This window comes from Lepisosteus oculatus, chromosome 1 (genome assembly GCF_040954835.1).
Source record: "Lepisosteus oculatus isolate fLepOcu1 chromosome 1, fLepOcu1.hap2, whole genome shotgun sequence".
Classification (NCBI taxonomy): Eukaryota; Metazoa; Chordata; class Actinopteri; order Semionotiformes; family Lepisosteidae; genus Lepisosteus; species Lepisosteus oculatus.
This window is the reverse complement of record NC_090696.1, coordinates 62296222-62311475: the sequence shown is the minus strand read 5'-3', so window position 1 is coordinate 62311475 and position 15254 is coordinate 62296222. Positions and strand designations below refer to the sequence as shown.

At 40.4% G+C, this 15254-nt stretch overlaps 1 protein-coding gene across 2 annotated transcripts in view; it reads right to left on the bottom strand.

The window, feature by feature from the left end:
- mttp (microsomal triglyceride transfer protein) overlaps positions 1-15254 on the bottom strand; it is a 31887-nt gene that overhangs the window by 5547 nt on the left and 11086 nt on the right. For both annotated transcript variants that reach the window (XM_015345200.2, XM_015345201.2), the window contains exons 5-18: positions 14939-15046; positions 14234-14350; positions 12945-13084; positions 11770-11920; positions 10614-10771; positions 9354-9522; positions 8966-9073; positions 8575-8787; positions 7464-7675; positions 5887-5984; positions 5678-5799; positions 4771-4998; positions 3033-3157; positions 449-619 (exon numbers count right to left, since the gene is read on the bottom strand). In XM_015345200.2, coding sequence (XP_015200686.2) covers positions 449-619; positions 3033-3157; positions 4771-4998; positions 5678-5799; positions 5887-5984; positions 7464-7675; positions 8575-8787; positions 8966-9073; positions 9354-9522; positions 10614-10771; positions 11770-11920; positions 12945-13084; positions 14234-14350; positions 14939-15046 — 2120 coding nt within the window. The remainder of the gene's footprint in view (positions 1-448; positions 620-3032; positions 3158-4770; positions 4999-5677; positions 5800-5886; positions 5985-7463; positions 7676-8574; positions 8788-8965; positions 9074-9353; positions 9523-10613; positions 10772-11769; positions 11921-12944; positions 13085-14233; positions 14351-14938; positions 15047-15254) is intronic.

Genomic DNA, 15254 nt, shown 5'->3' with positions numbered 1-15254 from the left:
GGTTACAACCCAGAAGAAGCTAACACATCACATGAGGATGAAGGGCCACGTTTTATGCTTTCCTGTACTTGATTGAGTTAATGGCTGATGTGCCATAAATGAAATGCGGCTGGGCTGTATATGGGACTCCTGGGGAGGTTGGCACACTGATCGTGTCCTGAGAACAAAACATGCCAGTCAATCAGTCACGGGACTAATAAGGACGCTCCACACTCCAGCCCAGCTGAAAACAATTTCAGGCAGGGCCCTGTCACAGTGTTTGTACGTGTTGGGTAAAAGTAATACCATTTGGACAAATTCCTATTTCTGACTCAACTTACTCACGACTGGAGCTGAGGACCGAGAAGATGGAGTATTTAAAGTATGAATATATCCCAGACAAATAGATCTCCAGTTTTTTAACGATCTTTGCAAAGCAAAGCCCCGCACATCATCAGCAACAACTTACCTGAAAGGAAAGGATTCTTTGTCCATCTGCATGCACACCAGAAAGGGGTATTCAGAGAACTTCACTGTGGTAATGAAATCTAGTGTGGCTTCAGTCTCAAAGCTGACCTCCACTCCGGCTTTAACAAAGTCCATGTCCACTGTCACGTTGCCCATCACAAACAAGGCACCCCTAGAAACCAGCAAGATAACTTTAAGAATGAAAGGAGCACTATCGCACAACTGCTAGTTTATCAATAATTGCACCAGAGACGAATGCCCTAACAATCTTAAATCTTTAGATAATTTACTCATTTTGGCAGCCTTCCAAATTAATTGTACTGTTCCTTTAACATAAGATATGTTCCTAAATATCCCTATGTTTATACCTGAAATTATAACCAAGAGAATGACTAATTCTTTTTCAAATTTCTGATGAAACGCATTTCCAATTGTTGGAAATCAATGAACACTGCAGAAACCTGTATAATAAATTATTAATTGCCAATTCAGGATGAATAATTTATATTGCTGCAATCTACAGGGTTTTTCTGTGACTTCTGTCATTGATTAATAATGGGAAAGCAATTTTTAATCTGTTTTACAGGGCCGAAGCTCCTCATACATTTTCAGTAACCCAATTCAACCCAAATTCAATTATTATGGTGCATCATACTTAATGTTTATAGTCTGAGGAGGATCAAGCCAAAAGAGCTTTTAATAAATCAGAATCAGAACTGTATTATTCTACTATTTAGTACTGTTTCTATTTTATGAGTGCATAATATATGTGAGTGTTTCTTTAAAATAGATGTGATTTAAAATCTGTGGGTTTTGCACTGCTTCTGTATTGTAAATGCACAGAAGAATTCACTTGATTATGCATGTTGTTTTGACCTGCTAAAATAAACATAATCATTCATATCATTTGAAATTAATTAATGAGTAATGAAATCATCTGATTCATATAAAAAATATTGCTGCAATTAACAGCAAGAACAGTATACTCACTGAAAATTGCATTTAAAATTGGAGTAAAACAAAGTGATTTTAAGTCTAATATTCAAAACACCCTTTAAAGTAGACTGAGCCCTTCTATAAAAACTGGTGAAGTATCCTGTTTAATATTCTTGTACAATTTTGTATTCCCTGACAATCATCCATGTACAAACAATACAATTATTGTTTGAGCATTAATCATATAGAACTGTTTATCATAATTAATGAAATCAGTGATTAATTGTTTTAAATATCCCCCTTAATTTTGTACTACCCCAAAGGTTACTAAGGAGAAATGGATCATCTCCCCTAATGAAAGATTAAATTCATTATGGTCACAAATATAATAGATCCCAAGTAAACTTATAATTACAAAGTACTGGAAAACCATAGATGGCCACATGAATGGATATCATTCTTTATTGGTGGGTCCTGTTGATTTGACAAATTCTGATTTGCATTTTTATCTTTGTTGTCATAAAACACAACACACATTCCTTGCATTTCACTATGTTTAGAAAACCCCTTTAGGTGACACTGAATTAGAATCCCTTATTCATCAAATGTGAATGTTTGAAATGGCATCAGTGCCAGTAAAAAATGTTATGCTAGGATTAAATTGTCGAATTGTTCAAGCATACTGTACGGGTCCATGGGTTTAAAGGATGGCTTTGTTTTTTTGCAAGGATTTAAAAACAAAACGTACTAGATCAGCTTTTTTCTACATTTGCCAAACAATACTTAAAACTAATTGCCAGTAAGCGGGCTACAATTCTACACATATTATATAGAATTATAAAAATTGTACACACATTTTCATTTCAATGGAACACTGCACTGTTGTTTGGCCTTTTGGATGCAGTATGGCTTGGCAACAATATCACTAGCATGTGTTGTGGTGATATAGATAGCCCCCAGGGCTATTCTTAGACTGTGTGCTACACATTGTGTTGGCCTTAACACCTGTCCATGTCATTCTTCTTCTGGAGATATGAAATAAGCTTGGAAGAGCTGAAAAAAAAGTTTAAACTGTACATCGGTATATCTGCTCATCTGTCTATGGTGACCCTTCGGCAAGCTCTTATTACTTATTATACTTGGGGAATTGGGGAATTTTACAACTTAATAGCAGATTTTTCTTTTCGTCTCTAGGACTTTTTCCCGAGTAGTAACTATGAGAAAAGGCAGACATCCCATTTTCACTTTGAATTTTCATTTATATTGTTTAAGGATCAGTGGAAACAGGGTAGACCCCAGTGTGATTTGGTCACCACAAAAACAACAGCAGGGATTTCAGGTTAGCAATTGTTGTATCTTTACCCATTTACTGTCTAACTGCTTCATGTCAGGGCCAGTTCTTTCCGGAAGCCCATTTACTACCAGTATATTTTTTGGACTGTGGGAGGAAACGAGAACCCTGAAGAAAAAAACATGTGAACATGAGGAGAACATACAGACTCCACACAGACAGCACCCCAGGTCCAGAATTGAACCCAGGGCCCCTGAGCAGTGAGGCAGCGATTCTAACCACTGCCATACTGTGCCACCCTTTCTATCTTTTTATGCTTTCTAAAACGAACACATTATGAATTCAGCAGCAACCCTACCTGTTATTTACACTGGTCTTAGATTCCCTATACCACAGGCTAAACTCCATGCCACCTGAAATGTCAATGGCCAGCCCTCCCTGGAACTCCACACTGGCCTTCAGCCCAGACTGTAACTGGATGACCTGAGAGGGAGAGAGAGTGGGCGAAAGAGAGAGAGAGGGATGGAGAGTAAGTAATTTAAAACAAGAACAAATCCATTTCAGACAGATAGATAGCAGACAGCATAGCGGCGAGACTTTGGAAAGATCAAATTAAAATTGAAAAGATCCTTAAGCCAAATTGGCTGTGGCACATTTCTAGGAATTGGATGCTACTGTAACTCATCTGTCTAATGAAATGGATGCCTACGCTTTTTTTTTTTGTGCAGGACCATGTTAGTGTTACGCAGCACAGATCTATATGACCATTTAGAGAATGACATTTGCTTTCCTCTGTTGCATTTTTTCCAACTTCAAAGAGTTATTCAGAAGTTATGCAATGTGTTTTTTTAAATTAAAACTTAGGATTTTGTGGTTCAGTTTATGCACCTGACCCACTTACACTTTATACATTTCTGTACTACAGCTAGAAAGATGTAGGGTCTTTCCTTTTCAATCTTTTGACTCGTTTCATCATAGATGTGTTGGTTTGGGATCAAAATGTGATCCACCCATTTTCTAGCTGCTTCATCTAATTCAGGGTAGCCAGAGCCAGAGCCAGAGCATATATTGGCAAGCAATGGGCTCTAGATGGGATACACCCTGGATCAGATGCCAGTCCATCTCAGGGCACACGCAGACACAAACACATTCACAGCAATTCTCCCGGAAGTCTTTGGACTGTTAGAGAAAACTGGAGCACCTGGTGAAAACCAATGTGAACATCGGGAGCACTTACAAATTACTCACAAACAGCACCACACATCTGGAATTGAACCCAGAATTCCAGCACTATGAGACTGCAGTGCTAACCACTGCGCCACCATACGCCCAAGAAAAAGATCAGTAGTGCTGATAAGTGCACTATTCATCAACTGTGCAAGAAATGCAAGACAAATTCAAGCTCAGCACATGAGACCAAGGTCCAAAGTTTCGCTTTCATTATATATTATGACAGTTTAGGGTTGCCACATCACCGCTTCCTGGGATCTTTCAATGTTTTCTTCCACTCCTCCACAGAAGAATTAGACACACAAATGTTCTCGTAGTTTATTAGTATATGTAGCACAGGATTACACTTCCAGTTCATTACCACGGTCAGCAAAATGAATCTTACTCCTCAAATGGAGTCTTGGTTCATAAACTTTTCTTTGCTCTCTAAAATTCCTTCAGCAGACAAAACACTAAAGATTCAGGTGTCCCCCTCTCCGGTCCAGGGACCTACTGTGAAAAGCCACAGTGGAATCCAGCCTGTAAATTTCATTGAGGACACCAACCTAAATAAGGTGGCTCAAAGGGCCTGAACATACAATGACTGGAAGACTGCTATGAACGGACTTTTTATCACGGCAAAACATTTCCTCTAGCACACAAAGACTTGACATTCTATATCCATCCACACCACGGAAGCTATAATAAAGTATCTTAATCACACACAATGTGAGAGTATGACTTGTAATCCTCTTACCAATTATTTAATATGACCTAATTCACCTATAGTGTGGCTATTTACAGACTTAAGAGGCCTAATGAGGTCTCTGTTGCAAGTTGGATGTCATATCAATCTTCCCTGACCCGGCCTGCCACAGTATGCTTACCTGAGAGTGATCTATCAACAGGATGAGGCCCTTGACCACATTGATTGGATCTCCAGTAGCTGTAAACATCTTGGACATCAGGTCGCTGTAGCCCTTGAAGAAGGTGACTGGTCGCAGCTGGACATCGAACAGCAGGGCAGACATTCCAGCGAAGGACTCTAAATCCTCCTCACCTTCATCAGGAGTAGCAGCGATCAGGGACTCCAGACCTTGAGCCTCTATGACAACCTGGGCAAGATACAGTTATCAGATGCAAAATCAGCAGGCACCCCCTTTTTAATACATCATATGTCCCTTGCTGATGGCTCGGCCTTTTTTAATGTAACAAAAGTGGGTTTTGTTTCCCAGCTCCAGTCATAGGAACCCACTAATGGTACTGGTTTGTGACCAAATCAGATCACATTTATTTTTAAATATCCCATGTTTTACATAAATGTGTTATATATAAACATACGTTATATGTTCAGGAACATATCAGAGCATAGTAACTATGAGAATTCATTGTAAACTACCAGTTTACAAAACACAAAGTGTCTATTTGAAAACTGTTTTCTGATAACTTTGACAAAGCAGAAAAATTTGAATTTTCATTGTTCTCCACAGAGAAAAGGAACTGGAGAATTCTACTAAGAAGTTAGTAGAAATGATTTTCCCATTTCCTGCATCTCACAAGGCAGTTGTCACAAAACTAAATATTACCTTCTAGATTCTCATTGGGAAATTCCATACTGCTGGTTAAATCTGCGCCTTCTGATGCATTTTCTGCTATTGTGGTATTTTTGTCCCTTTCCAAATTGCATTAATAAGTAGTACGAAGGCTATAGTCATGAAGAAAGCATATGTTTATGGAACGCTTCAGACAAAATGTTTCACTTTTTATTGCCTAAGTAAAAAAAAAATACAGTACCTGGCTGGCATGAAGTTGGGTGTCCTTACTTAAAGCATAGATGTTCATGTTGCTTCTCCTCAGAATACCAGAGCCAGAGTACAGGATGTCCAAACTGTAGGTGGAGGTGGTGTCTGAACCTCCTGCAACATACAAAGTATATCAGCCCCTTTTACAAAGACTTTGTTGCAGAGCAACAGAGGATAGTGATTAAGAAAAGAGTCACCTACGTGCCATGTAGCCAGAGTAAGCAGACGAGGAGCCAGTTTTCGATAAACGGTCATAGTTGTGGGCAATCGTGTTTCTCATCACCTGCCGAACTGCTTTACTGAAACAGATAAAGAATATCAACAGTACTGAATTCTTGAGGTGAAATAGGCTTAATTAGAATACGTTAAAGGTTTATTTCATGCTGAAAAGACACCCGAAGAAGGCCCCACAGCCAAAATGTTGTGTTTCCTTTCTTCTCTTTTTAGCATGGAGTAAACCTTGAACTTGTTCCTACGCATGTTGACGCAGCTACTGTACCTACTTTAACTACTTAATCAGAACACTACCATATCTATCCTACATATATATTATGTCACGGTAGTTAATTCTGGGTGTTAAGGTGCCCTAAACAATAATATATAACCTGATAACAGTATACCATAGGCACATTCACACATCCAAGAACCCAGGGACAATCGGGAAAAACAATGATTAACCTACTGTAGCAGGCATGTCTTAAGAAGGTGGGAGAATCACAAGTGAAAGTGGGGAGAACATTAAATTTCCACGTAGAAGGTTTCCCAATCTGGAATCAAATCAGAGCTAACTACCAGGCCTCCACGCTGTGCTCACACGAAACATTTATCCATCTTCTAACTGCTTTATCCAATACAGGGTCACAGGGGAGCCAGAGCCTCTTCTGGCAAGTAAAAGGCACAGAGCAGGATTCACCTTAGACGGAACACCAGTTCATCACAGGGCATACACTCATACCAGTGTCAATTTTCCCAGAAGCCAATTAATCTACAGACAGTATGTCTTTGGTCTGTGGGCGGAAAACAGAGCATCTGGATGAAATCAATGTGAATAGTAGGATAACATGCAAAACTCCATGCAGATAGTATCCCAGGAATTGAACCCAGGGCCTCATCACTGCTAGGCTGCAATGCTTACCACTGTGCCACAGTGCTACGTTCACACTGAACAGCGAAATTTAAAACAATCATCTAAAACCATGCTATTACAAACTCTGCAATAATGATTTTGAGAAAATTAAACTTTGCATAAAGACTTTCAACACAAGCTTCAAGCTCTTGAAAGCTAAGCGCCAGTGAATAAGCTACTGCACTACAGCGGAGTTTGGACATCACATTAAGTGTGAAGTGTCATGAGATCTGTATGGTTCACAGCCACGTGGATAGTAATTTAGCTTCACATCTCATATGAAGATGACATGTCCTACACAGCATAACCCTTCTGTCCTTCTGCCTTAACAGGACATTTGTTTCGGACCATGGTCCAGAAAGAAAAGAACCATTGATAAAACTGACTTTCCTCTTGTGTATCTCATCCAAATACTTACCAGCCCCAGATATACAGTACTTGCCTCAAGAAATCTGATAAAATTGGATTTACAGGTGGTGCATCTCACCCATGTACTAACCAGGTCCAGATTTGCTTACCTCAAGAGATCTGAGGTGGAATAGCTGCCAGAAGAGTATTGAGCTTTTTATGGAGTGTGGTTGTGCTTTTCCACGTCTTAGCGAAATTGATGACCGATCTTTTCCAGAGCCCACCGAACATAATGAAGACCTACCTTGCAGGCATTTCAAAGTGCAGGATGTCCTGGACCTTGGAGACCATGTACTTGTTCATCTCATTGGGGAGTGAGCCGATGGAGAGGAGGAGGTTTTGCACTTCAATGTATGTGGGATTGCTGCTGAAGATGACATCAGCCGCTGCTGCCCTCACCACCTTTTCATACACTTTTCTGTTCTGGTGATAGATCCTGTTCAGAGCCTTTTTCACCTGGTACATTTGGGAAACAGGGATCATCAGCTGTAGCTGGATTTCTTCCAGATATACCGCATGCTCATACTGTGAGATGCTTCATAGATCTTAATGAAATTAATCTAAAAATTTTGAAAAGCCCCATTCAGCTTTCTTAAACATTTCCTACAGAGTTAATGATGGGAACTTGGAACATACTGTACAAGCAACATTCTTGCAATGAAATTCTGCTCAATTAAGTATTAAAAAATAATAAAAATGGTTTTCTGGAATAATTAAATTTGCTGAGCATCTAACTCATCAACTAAGTGGTTGACTATGCATTAAATGTGGAACAATGTGCATGAAGAGTACGTCATTGCTATACAGACTGGTATTGCTGAAATTCAAGTTAAATGATTAAGACTATTTTCTTATTTAATGTGTTTGCAAACTGGAAATATGTATATTTCTAGGCCCAAGCAGTTTGGGTTTTTCAATTTTCAGTTGGGTTCACTGCAACAATCTTCATACCAGCAAGAGAAATATGCAGAGAACATGCACATGCCCTTTGAAATATGCCCCGTCGGGCCATCAACTCTTCTTTCGCGTTGGAAACCTGATACACCAAAGGGACAGCTCAGGGATTGGAGGGGAGACAGACGGAGCTCCCACTGGTAAGAGTGCAGGCTCACAGACTCCCGGCAAGTCCCCAGGCTCACTGTTACATACAAGGCAATCTGAGGACACTCTTGCTGGCTCAGTGTCGCTTAGCTCTTGTAGCAACCGAACAATTGTACAACTGCAACCTGGCAAATTCCAGTCACAGTCAGCAAAGAACACCGCCCAGATCCAGGAAACATGATCTCTGGAATATAGTTTTCCAGCTGTGCTTCAAAACCCACCCCTTTAACGCTTATTTCTTTCAGACGGCTTACCTCGTCTGTGATCAGGGATGCGTCGTATCTCTGGAGGGCTGTGATGGCAATGGTGCTGATGGGCCCTGCAGCGGATTCTGAGAACTGTGTCAGGAGAGGGATGGCCTCTGGGAGCAGGGCATTCTTCAGAGCCAGCAGGTACATCTGCACCTCTGCTTCCACCTCTGTGCTCTCAGGTCCTTCCAGTATCAGTTTCTTTACCTGGACTACTGTCTAAACAATAACAGTGAGGCTAAGAACAATGCCTTATTCAGGCCTTTAAAATTAAATAAAAGTAGGAGGATGTGTCATAAATGCCATAAATGGTTAAAGAATCCCAGTTTGTAATGGAACCAGAATTCTGAAGTGAAAGAAGATGGTTGGGCTAAAGAATGGCAATGATCAGACTTACTGGAAGCTCGCATCCCCCCTTCTGGCACAGCTTTCGCACCAGGGCTCCCATGATGATTATGACCGACTCCTTGATATCGCTGCTACCAATCTTGCCATTCCAAATGTCCTGTGTTGAAAACATAGACCAAAACAGGGATGTCAAAGAACATAAGCCACTGAAAGTGACTAAGCCTGTTTATTTTTAAATAGCAACCACTGAATAACGTGGGTTAATGCACTCATGTTTCATACAGGCTCTGACACAGAATAATTATAAACCACTGATCTGGAGGTGCTGTGGGAAAACAACAATTCAACATGCGGCTGCTCATGCTATCAAAGCAGTTCTGAGTGTGTCACAATTTACAGTCGTAGCGGTTTACTAGTGCAGCTGAATGCAAGCTCACCATCAAGGCTTTCAACATCTTCTCATTTGGATGGGAAGCAAAGCCACAGGCATAGAGGAACCTCTCCTGCAGCACCAGGCCCTCAGGGTCTGAGAAGTTCAGGAACTGCAGGATGGCCTCCAGGGAAGCTGGGGTCTGGGCAGAGGTGACAGCATCTACTACTTGTGGCCTGCAGGGGGCAAGAGACGTTTTCTAACTCTTAATTGTTACCCCATGAAGGATATCTCAGCCTCACAGTTACAGATTTTAGTAGCTTACCCTCAACAGAACTATGCTTCACGCTACCACTACCATGCCAGCTATCAAAACTATAAGGAACTCCTTCCAAACAACATGTTGGCCATCTATGAGCAGCAGGAAAAGCTTGAACAGGATTTGATATGTACTGTATTGCATGAGGGTTTGAAAATGTCTATCTAATGCTATCCAGCACCATAATCTTCAGCTGCCCTACGTATGAGGGTAAAGGGGTGTGAGACTGAACAGCATTTTCCAATAGATGTCAGGATTGTTCTTAGCCAGGGAGGTTCTTGAAGGCCTGACTTAGACCTTCTGCCATTGAGACAACACATTCAATTCACAGCAGGTCCCTAGTATTTTGGACAATTAGTGTATAACTATTACTACTACAGCCAATACTATATATACTGCGAATAATAAATATATAACGTCCAGTGGTCACCTTTTCTCTAGGACTCTGGCTTTTCCTTTGATACTTAACCCAGACATCTAGACTGTAATACAAGGTATTACTGCGTGCTTCAGTGAGCCTGTTCTCACTCAGTGTAAACTGTCTTCATCGCACTTATTCTCCCCGACAGGTCTGATTCTCTGCTGTTTGGGCACACTTACTCTGCTACTGCTTAGTGCAGCAGCAGACGAAATAATAACAAAAATAAATACCATGCCTGAGCAAGAATTCTAAAAAAAAGATGGCCTCAGGACAAAAGAGCAGAGTTTCATCTTTATGGTCGTGAATGAAATACAACATAGAGACAACCAGGCTCCTCTCATCTGAGATATGAGATGAATTCACCTGAGGGCTGAGGGATGAGGTGCAGTTGTGCTGGGGGTTGTTGCAAAAAACCAAATGAGGAATGAAGTGACAGAAAATATGGATGGCAATGAATACAAATACAGTGTATAAAAATGGGAAAAACTGTAGATAATCTTAATGGACTGCCACTGGTTTTTGAGTTGCTATTTCTGTGCGGAGCTGAGGGTACATTTCATGCAATGAAGCTCGGCAGCTGTGCTTACAGGGCAGAGTGGCTTGTGCTCCTGAGTACTTTCAGGATCTCCTCCTTCCTGGATTTTCGAAGAGTCTGGATCAGAGACAAGAAGCTCCGAGAGGCAGGGGCTTTGGAAAGGCTCTCGGGTTCAAAGTCCTTGTGGATTGCTTGCCAGTGATTCCAGAGCTTAAGAAAGAACAGAGCTTCAGAAAGAACAAGAAAAAGCCCTGTACCTGCCTTTCACTCTAACGTATTACTATTTAGTTTAACATGAAATATTGTGATAATTTTGTTTTTGATATAGTCAAGAAAGAAATGCATTCCTTATATTCCTAAAAACTCCTATTTTATTACAGTGATTTGGTAACCAGTATAAAAACAAATGCTAAAATTAAACGAGAACACCTGTGGGTGTGGTGTGGGTTTGTGCTCGCCTGAATGACACAGGGAATGTAAACTGTAGGCAGGAATTAATAGAAAAAAAAATCTACTCATGCAAAACAAATACAATCTGATAACAATTCTTTTTTATTTCATGCTTAAAAGAACAGGAAAATGAAATGCTTTCGGCAACCACAACATTTATCCGAAACAAACAACTTTACAATCAAGGATAGATGGAGAAGACATTCTGACATTTTCTCACTTAGGTGTTTGTCATTATATTAGTGTTGTATTTTTTTTCTGTTTCGTATAATATGACTTTTACTGACTTATGCTCACCACTTTAAATTCAATCAATCCAGGATAAAACTGGTTACCTATAAATGCCACAGATTGTGCCACGGCCTCATTTCTAAAAATAGGGAGGTGCAGGGTTTCTGGTGATGCTTGACTGGTATAATCTCCTGTGTGAAGTACAGTGTGTGAAGCCCCAGAAATACCAGAACCTCATATCAGACTACAGAACGTGTCTTGTCAGAGTAATTCCTGCCAGAAGAGTGTTTATAAAATATTAACTACAGAGATGTTAATAAATGTGACTTTTTGTGACTAGGTTGTGACTTTTCACTGCACAGTTCTATTGTGATTACAGTAATTTCTTTAGACTTTTTTGAGGAAGATGTATTTTCCAAACTGTAAATCTTTTTGTTAATTGATGATTGTGCTTAAATGAGAGCATGATTAAATCAGGAGGGCGCTGTATACAGTATATGACATGTTTATAATGCACTAGTACTTACCGAGGGACAGCCTTTGCATTCCATCTTGATTTTCTCTGATGCCAGGGAAATGGACACATACTTAGGGTCCAAAGACTTGATGATGCTGCCAACATCTTTACCAGCACTTTCTTGAGGTCCTGACTCTGTCTTAACAAGTTCTAACTTTTGCCTGCAAAACAAAATTCAGTTTTGGAGCTCATTTGTTACAATATGTGTCACGCCCTCTGCAGCCAGAGGGGGCTCCCACTCTGTCCTGCCCCTAGTTTCCTGTGCTTTGCTGTCCTTCTGGTGTCTCTCTCGCTGGGGCTATATATTTCCGGGTCTCTTATTCACCTTCGCTCAGCATTGACGTTTAGATGTCCTGAGACCTGCCTAGCACCTGGTCGCCCCACGTCCGCTGCCTGAGGGCATTGGTTTCTATATGACTCCTGAACAGCTAACCCAGGCCAACCCTTGTCTCGCCACTACGAATAGGGTCTTCTTCTACTCTCCTGCCATTCCACGGTTTGTCCCTTCCTACATCCGTGACAATATATCTACTTTTCAGATACTTTAATTGCATTTGTTTTTACCAGAAAATAGTACCAACCATTCAGAGTACACCAAAATGTAACTGAAATGTATATTTGCACACTATAACATGAATGTTTCTTTTTAGGCACTGGCTATATAACAAAATATCCAGTTAGATAATAGTTATAAAAATGAATGAAAACTTTCAAGGATTTTACAGATATTAGAAAACGCCCTGAATAATATCTGTTGTGTTCATGGTGAGCTTTAAAAACCATTTATATGGTTCTCCCAGGCCTAGGCTGAAATATAATTGACCCATTTACAGTATACAGATCCTTTGAGCCAAACTGGGATGCAGGCTATATTTTACAAAAAAAAAGAAAAACACTAGGGCAATCTACTGTAGGTCTAGTAAATCATCCAAAAGCAGTTAAATTCAATGGTCCCATTAAACGTGAACAGGAAAGGACAGGAAACAAACGAAATCCAGTGGTAAAATAAAAACAAATGTTATTTTGTGACAATCAAAAGCGGTATGTACAGTAAGGTATTGCAAGTACAGTGACCCAAAAAATGTTCAAATCAAAACAAAAAAAGAATTATGTTCAGATTCGATTCCCGATCTTCAGTGATAACTCATTTGTGAAACCCATGTTTTTTGGGGGTTATTTGTATACCTGGACACAATTCTGGCTGCAATGGCCTGCCGTGTATTCAACGACAAGGTGTGTCTCTCCTCCGAAAGAGCCGACTTGATGAAACCATCTTGCAGAATGAACTCGGTGGTGGAAGAGGATTTGGAGCTGACCCCCAGGACCTGGGTAGTGAGAATAGAAATGAAAGAAAAGACGATGGAAACAGCGAACCGAAGAGGAGCTGGCGATTCATCATTATGGCCAGCAGCCATATCACCCTGCAACTCACAACTGGCAACCCACTGAAGCTAAGCAGGTGTGAGCCTGGTCAGTACCTGGATGGGAGAGCCCCTGGGAAAAACTAAGGTTGCTGCTGGAAGAGGTGTTAGTGGGGCCAGCAGGGGGTGCTCACCCTGCGGTCTATGTGGGTCCTAATGCCCCAGTATAGCGACGGGGACACTATACTGTAAACACACTCCGTCCTTCGGATGAGACGTAAAACCGAGGTCCTGACTCTCTGTGGTCATTAAAAATACCAGGGCGTTTCTCGAAAAGAGTAGGGGTGTAACCCCTGCGTCCTGGCCAAAGTTCCCATTGGCCCTTACCAATCATGGTCTCCTAATAATCCCTATCTATGAATTGGCTACATTACTCTGCTCTCCTTCCCACTGATAGCTGATGTGTGGTGAGCGTTCTGGCACACTGTGGCTGCCGTCGCATCATCCAGGTGGATGCTGCACATTGATGGTGGTGGAGGGGAGTCCCCATTACCTGTAAAGCGCTTTGAGTGGAGTGTCCAGAAAAGTGCTGTATAAGTGTAAACAATTATTATTATTATTATTATTATTATTATTATTATTAATATTAATGCAATCGTGACTTTTAGAGCAATGCATCACTTAAGAATCAGAAAAGAAGAATGCACATCTCAATGACAAAGGTAACACTTCTAAAGCATCCAAAAATTCACCTGTTTTAACTTTTGGGGTCTTTGGATTGCTAAGGGACTAAACTGTTTAATTCTTTAGCAATCCAGAGACCCCAAAAGTTAATTTTAAAAATAGCCTGAACTATAGATTGCGGTCTTAAATTAACTATAGACTGGTTTCTTAACTGAAGAAAAGCACACAGCTTAGCTGCAGTTCTGTGGGTCACTGTTATTATACAGTACAATGGAGTGTAAGTGCTGTTCTGAAAATGTTTGTCAGTCCAAAGTGTGCAACTAAAGAGTCACTGATTTTTTATTTATGTGTTTGATTGCTTTTGCAATGTGATGCCCATGCATTTGCAGAATTCTTCATTTTTGATCCACAGAAGCCCTCAACACTGACCTTACTGTGAGATGTGAAGCCTGTCTCTGCAGTCTTGCAGCTGTCCACAGCTTTGATTCGAGTAACCTGATTCTGTCGAGCCTGATAGTCAATCATGCACTTTCCCGACACATCCACCTGTTTTGAGACAAACATCATGGAAAAACAGACAGCTTGAGTTGCCAACGAAAGCCACTGTAAGATAACCAGTCATCAAACTGACTGGAAAAAAAGACTGGATGTGACAACATAGAATCATTTTTTGAAAATCTAAAATATGATGTGTGAAAACAGTTCAGCGCATATATTGACTCCATGTGGACCTTTTCCTACAATTTTATTTGGGTATAGCGTGGAAAAGAACTTGCCATTTGCAAAGAATTCCAATCAGTCACGATGCTTTTTAAGAAGAAAAAGTGTTCCATCAAGTATCAAGGGAAAATGTTTTTTGATCGAATACATTTCTATTTATATACAAACCACAGGTTAGCATGATCTGTTTAAAACTGTCCCATCTTTCATATAAAATGACTTTATTTAACCACAGCAATCATATATGGACCTATTTCCATATGCAACTCCTGAGCCACTTAGGGGACTTTTCACTAGCACTAGCACACCTGGTGAAAAGGCAAGAAAAACACGAATTCACTGTGTCAAATATTATTACTTAATTACACTAATTCACTTGGTCAAATATTATTACTTGATTATACACATACTGACCTCTTCCACTTTTCCAGATGTGAGCTGCAACTGAAGCAGGCTGGCTAGGCCCCTCTTAATGTTCTTGATGACGGCATGCTCACTGTGGTATGTGTACAAGTTTTTGACCTGTGAGTAAGAAAGCATGGAAAAAAAAACATACAGTAAGAACAGTTACAAACATGAAGAGGCCATTTGGGCAGCTAGTCTTGTATTCAGTAGCAAAGTAATATGAGAATCACATATAGCTTCTTATAGAAGCCAGGATGCCTTCAACAACACGGCTGGGTAGCATGTTCTACACTTTCACTGTTTGCATAAAGACATGCCATCGGTT